Below are 15,312 nucleotides of genomic sequence, written 5' to 3' on the forward strand. Positions count from 1 at the left end.
AGCCACGAAGTTACCGCGGATCCATTAGAAATGTCTACGCGATCCACGATAATGGACCCACTAACCACATACACTAATTCAACCATTAGGCGTCTGCAGCTCTAACTCTAGCAGCAGGTAACCGTACTTGTCGAAATCGTCGAAGATTTAGTCACCGGAACTACCCAGAACTATCCGTCCACTTGACTAAGCGTGCACGAGTCGAATAATAATAATATGCTTCTAGTCATGTAGGCGCTCACGGAGAACATTCTGTTACCCTAGTCCTATCCAGAAAGGATTTGTCGTCTACAATTTACTACTCAAATTGCAATTCCTGAAAGTTTCTGCATCAGTATATGTGACACTAGTTTATTTAGGATCATTTGAAATTAATTAAGTTTACTGCAGGTCAACTCGAGATTTAGTCGAGGTAGTCGAAACCGCAGATAAAGCTAGTAACTACGAAATTGTCCTTGATCTAATTATTCATCATTCAACATTATGTATGTTTAAATTTGCAAACAAGAAAAATACTTTTATTGGACAGCCGTCAGATTAACTTGTGTAGGTGTGTCAACCAAATAATCGTCAGTGAAAAATCGAAGTTCCTTGTAATTAATGAAAAAAATATACATAATTAGAAAACTAAGAACTCAGCACAGAGGGGATGAATCAATTTTGTACAAAATTAATAGTAAACAAATTATTGAAACATAAATTTAATTCATGAGATTTCGCTAGGAAAACTAAATTCGCAAATAGTTCTAGGTCGGTATGAGTAACGTCACCTCTCGTCAAAAAGCAAAAATACTGAAATACTTGGAACCACCTATTCCGTGCTTGGAACATTCCTGAATATTCCGGAGTATTTCTTGAGTCTTCTAAACCATCTCTTATGTGTTCTAAAACATTTATTTAGTGTTCCCGTTATATCAAGAGTGTTCGAATACCACGAGAATAGTCTCTACATAAGAAGACGAGCCTAGAACAGATCTTGAATGTTCTTTCAGAATTTTTTAGGAAATTGTGTACTGAGTTGAATCCACAATAAACGTGGCATAGAAGAAGGGAACGATCACTTCAACAAAGTGAAGAAGTCTACCATTAACTGTCGCAATAATTAAAGTGACTCAAGTCTGCTGCTATTCATCTTCGCGGATACCTATTTCTGCCGTGAAGCAGTATTCTGGTTTTAAGTATAGGACAGCAGTTGTACTGTAAAACTGAGACGTTAAATTCATGGATCAAGATGGGTGGCGGCGTTTACGTTGTTGATGTCTTTGGGCTCCGATAGCCAGTTAACACAAGGTGGGTCTTGAGCTCGTTCACCCATTTAAGCAAAAAAATACATAGATATTTTATTATGTACGATCCTGTTGTTCAGTACGTATTTCATAAAAAAAATGGTAGGTGCCTGCGGTACACGCGTGCACCCGCGTCTCACGCGTCTCATCCGCCGCGATGAGCTCAAAACAAGTGAAAGAACCTAAAGTGACGACGTACATGACCTCTTCTGTAAGGCAAGGGCTCCAAGTTTCAAATATTCACTAAGTAGTTTTATTATTGAGACACCAGCTTTATTATGTTTTTTCTACCTATTCCAGTGACCTCGAGGGGTCATACTGGATTCACCAGGCGAGTTGGTGAGCTCACGAGGCCCTGTGGAGTGTTTCTTGAAGAAATTAAAAACAAAGAGCACTGCTCCGCTCCACCGACGAAGGATGCAGTGAGAAAATGCAAACAATGTATCTGTAAAAGAGTGCATTTTATTGACGCTGAACTAAATAATGCTCAGTTGAATCAGAACAGTAAGAGTGTCACATCCACAGTCCGGTAGCGGGCGGTGAGAGATCTCATCCAGCACCCGTAGCCGCCACGTGTGTACGTACATACAACATTGACAGGAAGAGGCTGCGGGCTGGAGGCCTGGTCGAGCACCATGTACACAGCGACGGGTCGGTCGCGTGCTGGACGAGAATTTTGCCCGGGACGTTTTGGAGCTTCAACTAATGTATCTTTGCATAAACGTTTAGTTATGTAAACTAAGCAACTAACGCTATACCGTCGCAATAATAACAGAACAAAAAACGTGTATTCAAAGAACGAAACAATTATTAAAATTGTTAAACAACTAGCTGACCCGGCAGACTTCGTAGTGCCTCAATCGATAAATAAAACATCTAAACATTTGTACAAAATAAACTTAAAACAAACAAAAGGAATCCGTCCGACGGGGGACACATCAAAGGGAAAACAATATTGTTATTTTCATTTAATTCCGAGCATTTTCATATTTATCTACCTTTTAAACCTTCCCTGGACTTCCACAAATAATTCAAGACCAAAATTAGCCAAATTGGTCCAGCCGTTCTCGAGTTTTAGCGAAACTAACGAACAGCAATTCATTTTTATATACCTATATAGAGATTAAATAAATTAAATTAAAAGTTATCGCACTCGAGTGTGGTCGGTTTTTTTTCACATTATTTTCCAGATAATTTAAGCCGTAAAAAGTGCAGCAAACACATATCAAATCTATATACATACAAACATCGATTACATAAACTAAAATATAAGGCCAATAGACAATGTGCGGCGCGCGTCGTCACCCAGTCGTTACTCAACGGAGTCATTGTCGCTGGTTGGATCGTACGTACAAGTGTATCTAATATGATAATATCTATTAGTACACTGCATTTTATGTTCTAGCTTATTGCAATTAGTAACATTCATTATGACACTTGAAGAGCTCTCGGAGAAGGCGTTGAACAGCATCCACTATGAGGCGGGCCCGGGGCCTGGGGTGAGCGCGTCGCGTCATTAGCAACGCCATCGTGGGAAGCTTCATCTCAGTGACGTCACGCAGAGCCCTCGATCCGACGCGCCTTACTGCTCTTCTTATCGAATAAGTGTTGAATGTCTTCGCAATGGAGGCCCTTGGTCTCCGGCTGCTCCAGCATACAGAACACGCTGGTCACGAAGCAGATGACCGCGAATATGTAAAAAATCGGACCCAGACCGACGACCTTGAGCAGCGGGTTGAAGATCAACAGGATCACGTAGTTGCAGAACCAGGCCCATTCCACCGTCAGCATCGACATGAAGCTCTTCACCTGGACAATATGCAACAGACTTTACTTTAACAATTTTCTTTCGAAAACTGTTTTCTTAATATTTAAAATGTCGTCGTGGCCTAAAGGCCTAATCCCGTTCAAATCCCGCAGGCGGGAACCAATTTTTCTAATGAAATACATACTTAACAAATGTTCACGATTGACTTCCACGATGAATTAATAACACCGTATAATAAAAATCAAACCCTCAAAATTATAATTTGCGTTCCACTACCCCGCCTATTTCTGCCGTGAAGCAGTAATGCATTTCGGTTTGAAGGGTGGGTCACCGTTGTAACTATACTGAGACCTTAAAACTCATATCATATGGTGGGTGGTAACATTTACTTTGTAGATGTCATGGGCTCCGGTAACCACTTCACACCAGGTGTTCCGTGAGGTTTCAAGGAATTTTTAATCTTTCTGTCTACTCGTGCAGTTACTTGCAATTTACCGACTTCGTAATGGATGTACTAACTACAGATAAGCCAGCAGTAACAACAGAACAAAGCGACGAGCCGCGCCAGCTGCACTGGTGTCCCTGGACATCACGAGAGTAATCACCTCGGGCAAGAATACTTCAGCAAACAGCACGTACGGCACCATGCCGGAGCCGAGGCTGTACGTCGCGGTGAAGACAAAGATGAAGAGGGCAGTCACCCAGCTCGGAGCCCAGCCCAGCTGTATTTGAGTACCGAGGAGGATACAGCACAACCCGCTCAGTGTGGACGAGTGGATCATCAGCGGCTGAAATGAGGAAACACGAGTACAAAGCTGTCTCCAAGTCGCACGACTGGCCCGCAGCCTAAGCGCGTGTGAATCCTTCATATACTATTATACAATTGTCTGTCAGTACCACTCTGTCTGTATTAGATAAGTAAACCTAATATAGCATTATCAGACGATGTTCTTACTCGTCTTCCGGTGACCTCAGTCAAGTAGGCGGAGACCAGCCCGGTGAGGACTGTGACCACGGCGACCACTACGCTGCACAGAGTGGACGACACGGACGGGATCGCCGCAGAGAATAAGGGCCCCGCGTACACTTGTACCACCACCGATCCTTGGAATATTGACAGTGTCAATATCGTGACGCAGACGAACAGAGCTTTGCGCGTAGATCTTGATTTGTCTGTGAATTAAAACATTTGCACATTACATTTACATATACATACAATACATATTAAGGAAGATTTCTGTGCGTCTATGAGGAAAAGTTAACATTGACGGAAAGTAGTAAAGGTAACGCTAGTTAATGAAGAGCATAAGAATATAAATTATATTGGATATGTCTGTTCGTTTCTCCGGAAGTGCTGCGCGGACACACGTGTGGTGTTCACAGATCGCACACAAAACGTAACTTCTCAAATATTTATCCTGCAACAAAAAACACGGTGCTGGATTGAACTATTCAATGAAAATTAACTCACTCATGAACTGTATCACAGATAATTTTTGATGTTTTCTGTCGGCCGGATTCAGTTTTTGTTCCTCAGGAGTCACTTCTGAAAACAACAACATATTAAATGTACTAACATAATGAGACAGTAATGCAACAACAGTTTGGTGCACTCGGCGAGTAGGGATATCGTTACCGCTCTACAAAATTAAATACCTACCAAATTATGGAACACTCGCTTCTGCACTAAAAGACATGCTTTAAAGTATAAACAAAGATAAAAGTGTGTGTGTGTGTGTGTGTGCAAGTCACACACAGTAGAAGTGAAACTTATAAATAAGATATACCTAGGTAGATATACTGACTATCCCACTACACAGGAGCATACATATGGACAATGTTCAGTAGACGATAGTGGGGATGCTACGAAGAGTCGCACAAAGAGGAGACCGAGAATGTCTAATGTGTTCTATCTCATTCTCTCGCCGGCTGAATCCTATACATTTATGTGTTTGTGTCTCTATGGACTTATTTTTTCGTTTCATCGAGTTTGAAATCACAACGATTCTAAAGAAGTTTCACTTAAAAAAAACGTCTAGGCAGCAACGTGCCAGTTTCTCTGGCACAGCCGCCGGCGGGAGCAGAACACTGCTGCCCTTCCCCCGGACCACAACACGAGAACCAGTTCCACCTGAGTAAGTGAATGACTGCTCGGGTTGACATTTGCCAAGGAGACGTGTTGTATCAGTTCCCTCTCAACTGCTTCTCATGAAGATAATCCCGGACATGTAGACTTTTTTTATTGCTATATAATTTGTTTATAGTTAGTGTTGTGTGATGTCATGACAACTATACGAACTAGTATCGTTACGTAAGACTCCCTGCATTGTAAATACAGCGCAGAGCTTAGCGCTCTGTTACACAGTCTGACCATAAATACAAATCGTTACACGGAATACATATTTTTTTCCAACACGTTATACATTCGTCACTGCAGTGTGTTAGTTTATACATTTACCAAGCTTTAAAATATAAAGCACATTCAGAATAATCTCCATTGACCTTAATACGTTCCTTTAAGCGTTGTGACCAGTTACCGATTGGAATCCGCACTTTCTCCATGGTAAAATTCGCAAATACCAATCACATGGAATGTTCTAAGGACGCCGAGTGGTCGCTCGCTCAGTCCCTGGCGTGCTCTACAACAGACACCGGGTCATTACCCCTCGCTGGACCCTACTGACTAATCGAGAGGTTTGTGCAGGGGCTTGGCTGGCACCCTGGCACTGACCACTGTCAAATGCCCTGTTGCGCCCCGCCTCAGTTCAGTCGGTGTCGGGACTCGGTTATCCGCATCAGCCAACTTCTCTCTATTAATAAAAAAATTGTTCAACAAAGGTTGGCGTAAAGTTGAGAAAACCTAATGATCTACCTACATATAATATAATGATATGGAATATTCTAAAAGTGGTTAAACAATAATAAAAGCCTTAATTGTGTTTTCTGTACAATATTAAGAAAACAACATTTAAAGCCTTTATTTTCCTCAAATTATTTACACAGAATTCTTGAATTAAATAAAACTGAACTCGTCTTTTTTCTCAACGACAGAGAGTTCAGTCAATCTATATAAGAAAACTGCTTTTTAAAAAAAAACTAAGAAAGTTTTATATAAAAATTACATAAAAAAAGGTTTTTCATTACATACATATATACTACATAACATAACAAAGACTCGCTCCCAATGTAATATTATTGATTTTTATCAACTGTAACAGTATTTATGGCCAGACTGTGTATATTTATTTTCTGATTGCAAAGATGGGGGGACAGTGGAAAGAACATATCGAATAGGAAATAAATATAACAAATCGATGTATTCACCTGCACAGTCCAAGTCAGGAGACAGTGATCTCTGAATGATGTTCAACTCTTCCAACACTTCTTTAGACTCTGGTTTTAGTCCTCTATAAAACGCCAACGACTTGGCTGCTTCCTACAATATTTACGATGTATTATTACGTACTTCCACAAATAACAATATGACAGAGTGCCGACACCGACTCTAGTGCCTGACCAGTGTTTACTGAACGAAACAGTTCCTCATTTTGCAGATATCCTTACGCGACGGTAATACATCAGATCAGAAAAGTGTGGCCACCGTGTTACCACCGCGTGGGGTCGCTTACCACCACATAGTATATATCCACTTGATATACTCGAAGTACATATACCTATATAGTATGTCTATTGTATAAAAATTAAGTGAATTAATAAAGTGCTAAAACAGTTTTTTCATGGTTTAATTATCCTTATTTACATTTTTATTTTTTAAGGTTAAGACTGGTGAACAAGCTTGAGGACGTGATGTCGCAGAAGGAAACTGCAGAACGGGAGAGGGAGATCTCGACTCCCTTCCCCGGCCGCCGAAGGCGCACCGGGCGTAGGACAAGGGCGGACAACGCCCTTTTCCGCCCCCCATGAATGGGTTCGATGGACCTGAGACGGAGGTGCGTGCGGGTGTCGGCGCGTGCCTCTGAGGCGATGCACGGAGTAGCTGAACGCCTCACTACCCCGTGCAGGAGACGAGGCCTGGACAGACCGGGCCAGCACTGGTGTGGGGCTGTGGAAGAATTTGGATTCCCGCGGCCCTGCGCGCACGTGTGGGTGGACACCGGGGTGGTTTTAGCCGGTAGGAGTCCGGCACGCCCCTCCGCTTTTCCCCAGGCGGAGGTAGTCCATGAGGATTTCCACCCGAAAAAAAAAAAAAAAAAATTGTGAACAAGCTTACTACCTAATTGGTATAAAGTGGTTACTGAAGCCTAAATATATTAAAAACGTACATAAATGCCACCATCTACCACGAGGCCTGAGTTGTAAGGACTCAGTTTTAACAGTACAACGGCTGCCCCGACCTTCAAATCGAAACGCATTACTGCTTCACGGCAGAAATAGGCTGGTGGTACCTACCCGTGCGGACTCACAGCACGCCCTACCAACGACAAATTTTGATCATTAATATTTTAAATTTTCGACTGAGACGTTTGAAAATTAAAAAAGTGTTCGTAACAATAATATAATAAATATATGGACCTTGCGGCAGGTGGTAGCGCGTGTAATGTGATCTATCTACTTTATTAAATAAGTACAAATAATACCGACAGTAATGATCCGGGTGACAGCTTTGATTTGTTGTGGTTTCGTTTGGCTGTTCAGCGCTTATTAATACTTTAAGCTCTAAACTATTTGTTTCCAACAAAACCAGACTTCTTATTTTATTTAAAATAAAATATAGGCTATTGGAGTGGAATTTGTTATTGATAAATGTGTAAAGTTGTAAATTCTGAATGCTCACAAATTCACTATAGTGTAGCCCTCGAACCCTTGCGTGAATCGGAGATCTACAGCTATCTCGGTATGTTTGTAACTTTGGATATTGTGAAGGCGGATACAAAGCGACCCTTGCGAGATCGGTTCTTCGGTCGCCTTATAAAGGTTTTAAAAAGTCCGTTATCAGACCGAAAGAAGATCCGAGCATTAAGTCATGAATGGCTGCCCAGATATCCAGAATCCTTTTCAATTTCAAATCAGGAAGCAATATAAAAGCATTTGAAAAGAATCCGTGACGTTAAAGATCTCGACAAATAAGACGTCACCTTACGTATTAACCGGCCGCGCTGACATGTTCTTATTAAGCTGGACACTGGACATGCCGGAAGAGCCTCTCGGTCTCTGGAGGAGTCGGTACTCACTGTGTATGCTCCAGCCGGTTTTAGAATCAACTTCTCTCCACGATTCGACAGCTGGCCTACACATGTGGATTTCCCAATTCCGTTGTGCCGTAGTACCAATACTAACCTCAACCGGTTCAGAAAAATCGTGCAGTGTCGCCCGCTTTGAGTAGTGTTGGTAGATACTCATAATGAGAATCTCATCCTCATCATTTTCGAACGGATATCGAAGAATATTATTTCCGTTTCGGCCTAGTTTAGCTCCTGAAGGCAAGATTATGGTAGGCAGCGGCTTGGCTCTGCCCCTGGCATTGCTGACGTCCATGAGCGACGGTGACCACTTACCATCAGGTGGGCCGTATGCTCGTCTGCCTACAAAGGCAATAAAAAAAAAAAAAAAAGAGCCTGCTTTTTTACCGTCGGTCCACAAGCGTCGAAGCTGGCACGCAATTATTAATTATACACATACTATGTAGAATACTCACCTCGTTTAATCCCTTAGCCATCAGACAAACCGGAGTTTCCTTTAGGACGGTAATGAAGAGTGTACTAACTACTGCCATGGTCAGACACGTGTACACCATGGGGTAGTAGTTCATGTAGCCGCCCATCAGGTACGAGACCAACATGCCCACGCCGTAGAACACCATGGAGCAAGAGGTCATCGTCCCTCGAATCGATGTCTGACATATCTCAGAGATGTAGACTGGAACTACTAGGAACACGGAGCCGCTGAGGCCGCTCAAGAAAATGGCGACCAGAACCACTTCTACCCGGTTGGACAAGGAAATCATTGACCACGATATCTACAAAATGACAACATAACTTATGTAGTAGTCGTTCCCCAAAAAGAAGAGGAGGTAATTAATGTATTGCGAACTTTTTTTTTGTTGATGCTAATCTACAAGTAAGTAGTTGTTGAAAACTCATTAAGCTTATCGAACGTCGCTCAAACTCTTTGTTCGTAAAGGATTGCGAACTCCTCGATAACCAATACGCCACTTTAGTATTCAATGTAGCCAGTTCGTAGAAAAACGTAAGCATTGTCCCGATTTGATACTGATACTGTCTACGTCCCGAAGACTACTCTATTTCATACACTCTACATCCCGACGACTACTGTATTTTGCCCCCAGGCCTAGATTTTGGCACTAATAAAAACCCCCATAGGGTACCTTGCGTTGACCTAGTATCATGAAATCCGACAAGAGGTAAGATACTTACAGCTTCTTAGCTCTTACATCTTAGGTCTTAAAAGTAAAGTTGTATGATTATAAATTATCTATCTTAGATAAAGATCTATCTTAAAATATATATCTATAAAAAATAGGTACATCTTTATAATTACAGATTTACGTTTATGATTTGTAGAAAATATCGGGAAAGAATTCAAACTAACAATTGTGGTTAAAACCGATTCAGAAGTTGTTTTTATCCTGACTCTACTAAAAAATGTAACTTACCACACCTATAACTCCTATGAGCAAGGATATGTTCTTCCTACCGAGTCGGTCGAGCATCATTCCAGTGAAGGGCGTGCTGATGAGAGCGCCCAGAGAGGACAGGCTGCCTAGCATGTTCGCCTCGGCCTCCGTCAAGGGGCGATGCAGCGGTGTGTTGTCGCATTGGAAGAGTGTCAGCGTAGAGGATGGCCACATGAACATCGCAGCCATGTTTACGCAGACGCAGCATACTGTCAAAACGAACAGCGACATTTTCTTTTTTGTGTGTAAAGTAATTTCATGAACGTGTTTGTGGCCCACCTGGTGTTTTTTTTATTGCTTAGGTGGTTGGACGAGCTGACAGCCCACCTGGCGTTAAGTGGTTACTGGAGTCCATAGACATCTACGACCTAAATGCGCCCCCCACCTTAAGATATAAGTTTTAAGGTCTCAAGTATAGTTATAACGTCTGCCCCAGAAATAGGCAGGGTGGTGGTACCTACCCGCTCGGACTCACAAGAGGTCCTACTACCAGTAATTACGCAAATTATAATATATTTTGTGGGTTTCAAGATGTTATTCCCTCATCGTGGAAGTTAGTCGTGATTCGTGAACATTTGTTGAGTACGTCTTTTATTAGAAAAATTGGTACCCGCCTGGGATTCGAACATCGGTGCATCGCTAGATACGAATGCACCGGTCGTCTTATCCTTTAGGCCACGACGACTTCAGAAAGTGTAAAGGTGTAATGGTGTAAGGAAGGTGTAAAGTGGTTATTGGAGCCCATAGACACCACATCGTGATTGCCGCTAGCCATCTTGAGACATAAGGCCTGAGTCTCACTTGTGTTGTACAATGGCTGTCCAACTCTGTATACCCGAATATATAAGAGCAGGATGGTGGTTCCTGCCGGTGCGGACTTACATTACGCCCCACCACCAGTGTATATGCATGTAGAGCGATTAGAGAACGCAGCCCCCTCCCTTCGACGAGCAGCGCGGTAAGAGATGGAGTGGCTCTAGTCTGCGCCGACGCCTCACGATCAAGGCATTTATACGTACTATGTATAGGTATATTATCGCTGAATTATTTCCTTCAAAATAAAAACATTTAGCTGCGCTCGAGAATGTCCAGGTGATTTTTTATTGAAACTTTGTTACCCTCTTATTTGATTACGTCACACACAAATCATTACATTATTGAAATTCATAATTTTCAGCATGTAATCAACTCAATATGGTTTAATCTGACGCGCTCGAATTTTTCTAACTTCGAAGTTATAAGATGACTGTAATTCACAATCGTTCGACAGGGATAAAACACTAAAACGAACACTAACTCACAATATATAAGATGGGCACATGGACTTGAAGTGAAACTTACTCAACGCCGTGCTGCCCGCCTGGACCCAAACACCCATTATAGCCAGCCCACTGTGAAACGAACGATGCTCGACTCGACCCGACTCGACTAGGTATCGTTGTTTTTCAAAAGTAACACTGAAGGCGATGGATGTGTCGAACTAATTAAACTAACGCCAAAGAAAATAACTGCTCATTATCTGAGGGATAATAATGATATAAAACCAGGCAAATATAAATGTCGTAGGCGTATTCTTACGTAAGGATTAGAATGCCGGCGTCGCACTTATGTACCTACCTACCATCTAGATGTAATTTTTATTGTTTGTAAACACTTCGTATGCTCGCGGGAAGACAATTATTCTATGAAATAACATTGTCGTTGCATTTACATGCCCGCGTGTAGCTGAACATTAGAATTTTTCACACATTGTGTCTCTACCTAAATCCCCGGGATAATAATTTTAAGTGCAGTTCGTCCACTGTGTCAAGACGTTGTTTCGTGGTGAGCTTGTTATTTTGTATGTTAGTGGAAACGAAATGTCATGATTAAATTTTCAGAATCACACGTGAACCTGTAGGTTACATGTGATTCTGACATTACATTACATTGTAATGTAAACCTAATTACGGTGTGCGGTCGGGGGATGCGTCTAGGGCGGGATGTTTTATTACGAAATAATAGTAATTCTGATAATAAGGTTTTATATTTGGAGTTTGTGATGATGATGCTGATGATTTAAATCAAGGATGACATTAATAGCACGCATATAGAACGAGCGCCTTATATGATAACAGTCTGAAGATTCCACAGAATTCAAGAGTAATACTTCCCTCCAAAAACCCGTCTGCGGTGGATGCTGGTGTCCCATCCAACTTCTTGTACTGCACCTTTTATTTTGATGTGGAGTAGGTACTGCTAGTAGGACATGGGCCGGCGATCTAAAGGGCGAAAGGGCCGTTAATACTACGACTTCGTATGTGAAGCTATCAATTTAATCAATCAATTTACAAAGCAGGGTCTCTTCAAGCCAGGGAAACATGCATATTAGGTCTGCCAATTTCTACATACAGCTTATAGCTTATAGTATATAGCATTTCCTATATTAGATTATAAATACAGCCATCATATTTACATTAGTAAAGTCGCGCAGTCTCATAATACGTAGTATACGACACGCAAAGCCTTCTTATTCGGTTTTATCTCTTGCGTCATTTTAGTCATAGCCTTACTCTGAGCACACATTACGGGGTTACAACTTAATTATTTAATTTGTAGAATGAATCTCAAGTGTTCATTTAAATAAAGTTATTAAAAAAAGTGCTAACAAGAACATTGCGAAAATCACAAATGAATTCGTTTAGTGGGACGCGTGTTGGTGCCGACGCGGCGGCGGCATCCAGTACAGTCATCCACCGACAGGACTCACTAAGCGGAGGTATGACATTGTCGTCCTGCAGTAGCGTGAGCGGCTGTCCCTCGCAATCGTACGAATACGCAATTGAAGAATTAGTCGGAGAATGGGTAACAAAATTATTACAATGGAGTACCATTGTAATATTTTTTATTATAACTTTTTATTATAAATATTATAGGCAGGTGAACTCACGGGCTCGATTGAGAGAATTTGCTGGCATTGGCCCTAGCAAGAGCAGTGCTTCGCAGAATCTACCACCTGATCGCGAACCAGTGTTTATCGTTAATGTAAAGACTGAACATTAGCCGGGAGGGAGCGTAGCCTTGCGGAACTCTGGCCGAGATTTGTCGTTGCAAACAGTGAGTTCCCTCGACACCAAAACGTAATGTCTATAAATTATAATACATTACTTAAGCTATTAACCGATGGTCACAACTTGACAACCAGTGCAACAACACTAAGCCACATATTAGCGACCACAACAAAGCATTATCCAAGAACTATATAATCATCATCCGCATGTATAATCTTTTTGAATGAGTCCAAAATTAATTTAACTTAAACAATATTATGTACTGCTGAACTGTGTGAAGTAACAGTTAAAGTCCTATTTCCTCCTCTGTATGTCAACTGACTTTTGTTTTTATAGTTTTTACGTGCTTTAGGGGACTTTTTGGCGGGAACGCGAGGAGTGAAGTTGTGTGATTTGTTATTTTTGTCTATTTAGTGTTTCGTCAGGTTTAAATGTGTAATAACGGTGGTTTATTAACTATTTAGTATCTGTGAAAGTGCACATATGTGGGAAAATAAAACAAAGCCGCTGGACGTAACTTCTCGGGATCCTACAAAAAGTTCACTGAAAAAGTCTCAGTAAATGACCACTGTTTTGCTAAGATTATATTCATCCCATATCATCTCATCTCATTTCATTTCATGTTATCATTTTACATAAAAATAAGAATATAAATTAAAATAAGACATGACCTAAAGGCCTCAGTTACCAGGACATAAAATCCCTTAAAAAAACGTGCTTTAGGGTAACAACTATTTTTATTGGAGATAGCTTTTTCTTCAAACGTCAATAACAAAAATAAAGAGAAAATATTATACATAAAAATAATCTAAGTCGTAATTGTTTAATTAAACTAGTTTTTGGAATTCGATTTGGAGTGGTCGTTCATTAGCACCTCAAGATTTAGATTAATTTTATGTAATAAGGACATTTTCTCTTTTGTTTTGTTTTTGATATTTTATTCTGCGGGAATTCGAACACCGGTGCATCGCTAGATACGAATGCACCGGACGTCTTATCCTTTAGGCCACGACGACTTCATATTAAATTATAATTATAATATTTCCATATTAAATTTTCTAATGATTTCCTAATGTAATGGCGTTTGACATAATATTAACAGAATGCGTGCTGCAAATATCGTAAAAGAGGGTGTAAAAAAACTGAATATTGTTTAAAACAAATGTTTCGTTCCGAATTATATTGATACAATATAAAATATTTCACTGCCGTGAAGCAGTAATGCGTTTCGGTTTGAAGAGTGGAGCAGCCGTTATAACTATACTGAAATCTTAGCACTTATATGTCAAGGTGGGTAGTGCATTTACGTTGTAGATGTCCATGGGCTCCAGTAACCACTTAACACCAGATGGGCTGTGAGCTCGTCCACCCACCCAAGCAATAAAAAAAATATATAAATGCATAAGAGGATGTAAAAACTGAATTTTAAGGTTTACAACAAATCGTTGTTATTGGACCAATGAACGTTGTGTGCGTGTGTTCAAATAACGTTATTTACTTTTATTAATATAATGTATTTTACAAGTAATTAAATAAAACTATTAAAATTAACTGTCATGCGTGGTTTCTTCTTCACCATCGTCATCAACACCTCATATAAAGTAATATAAAGTTATCTCAATTAATAAGATAAACGATAAAATTATATGTAGTTTTTGATAACAAAAATTATATCATTGCTAATAGTAAAACAATTAATACTTTTACACGACGCAATAAAATATGTAGTTCCAAAGTGCAGATACGAGTAGGATGAGCTCAACGTCATGTCTGGACAGCTCCGCCCTCGGCCCGGGGGCCACAGCGCCCGCAGCACGGCTCTAGCTTAGAACAGCTCTTGTACTTACTTGAATTAAGATTCTCAATAAACATTACGTTTTAATGGAACGGATTATTTCGTATCAACTACCTGTGTGCTCAGACAGATTAGGTTCGAGATCGCGTTGGCTGATATTCATAATCTTCTAAATTAATTAACTAAAAAAAAATTGCTATGAATATAAAAAAAACAACAAGAAATATATCTTTTTTATTATTATTATTTACTTATGATTCAATAATTAATTGAAAATGTTGTCACCTTTCAACTAAATGACATCAACAGTGGCATAAAAATGAGATGCCGTTGCCTAAAAAAGTTTTAACCTGTAACGTAGTTTTCCTTTCACTCTTTTTTTTAGGATTGAAGGATTACTGGTGGCCCGGAGGCCTTTCCAGTTTCACCAGGGCAGGTGGGCGAGCAAAGGCTCAGCCAGGAGGGATAGGGTTTGCTAACAGCTGCCCGAGCGCCTCCAAAGGAGACCTAACAACTCAAGACAGGTGCTTTGCGAATAAATCTACTACCGGATCGGAATCGCGACCCGATGAGAAGATCCGGCGAGAAACTTTTTTTTTTATTGTCCTTGTAGGCAGACGAGCACACGGCCCACCTAATGGTGAGTGGTTACCGTCGCCCATGGACTTCAGCAATGCCAGGTGCAGAGCCAAGCCGCTACCTACCGCTTAATACTCTCCACAAGCCTCGTTTGAAGAAGGATATGTCAGCGCTCGGGA

At 40.8% G+C, this 15,312-nt stretch overlaps 1 protein-coding gene and 1 long non-coding RNA gene across 2 annotated transcripts; one reads left to right on the forward strand and one right to left on the reverse strand.

The window, feature by feature from the left end:
• Nucleotides 1-1,732: 1,732 nt before the first annotated feature.
• On the reverse strand, nt 1,733-11,239 carry LOC101736231 (uncharacterized). Its single transcript, XM_012691405.4, has 8 exons — nt 11,051-11,239; nt 9,689-9,918; nt 8,711-9,031; nt 6,379-6,490; nt 4,526-4,600; nt 4,010-4,227; nt 3,660-3,842; nt 1,733-3,095 (listed from the first exon to the last, which is right to left on the reverse strand). The coding sequence occupies exons 1-8, from the start codon at nt 11,085-11,087 to the stop codon at nt 2,841-2,843; spliced, it is 1,431 nt and encodes a 476-aa protein (XP_012546859.1). The 5' UTR covers nt 11,088-11,239; the 3' UTR covers nt 1,733-2,840.
• A 614-nt stretch (nt 11,240-11,853) lies between these two features.
• LOC134200712 (uncharacterized) lies at nt 11,854-14,316 on the forward strand. Its single transcript, XR_009975746.1, has 2 exons — nt 11,854-12,553; nt 12,625-14,316. It is a non-coding gene; the product is annotated as an uncharacterized LOC134200712 (long non-coding RNA).
• The last annotated feature ends 996 nt before the right edge of the window (nt 14,317-15,312 follow it).

Source organism: Bombyx mori, chromosome 20, assembly GCF_030269925.1.
Source record: "Bombyx mori chromosome 20, ASM3026992v2".
Classification (NCBI taxonomy): Eukaryota; Metazoa; Arthropoda; class Insecta; order Lepidoptera; family Bombycidae; genus Bombyx; species Bombyx mori.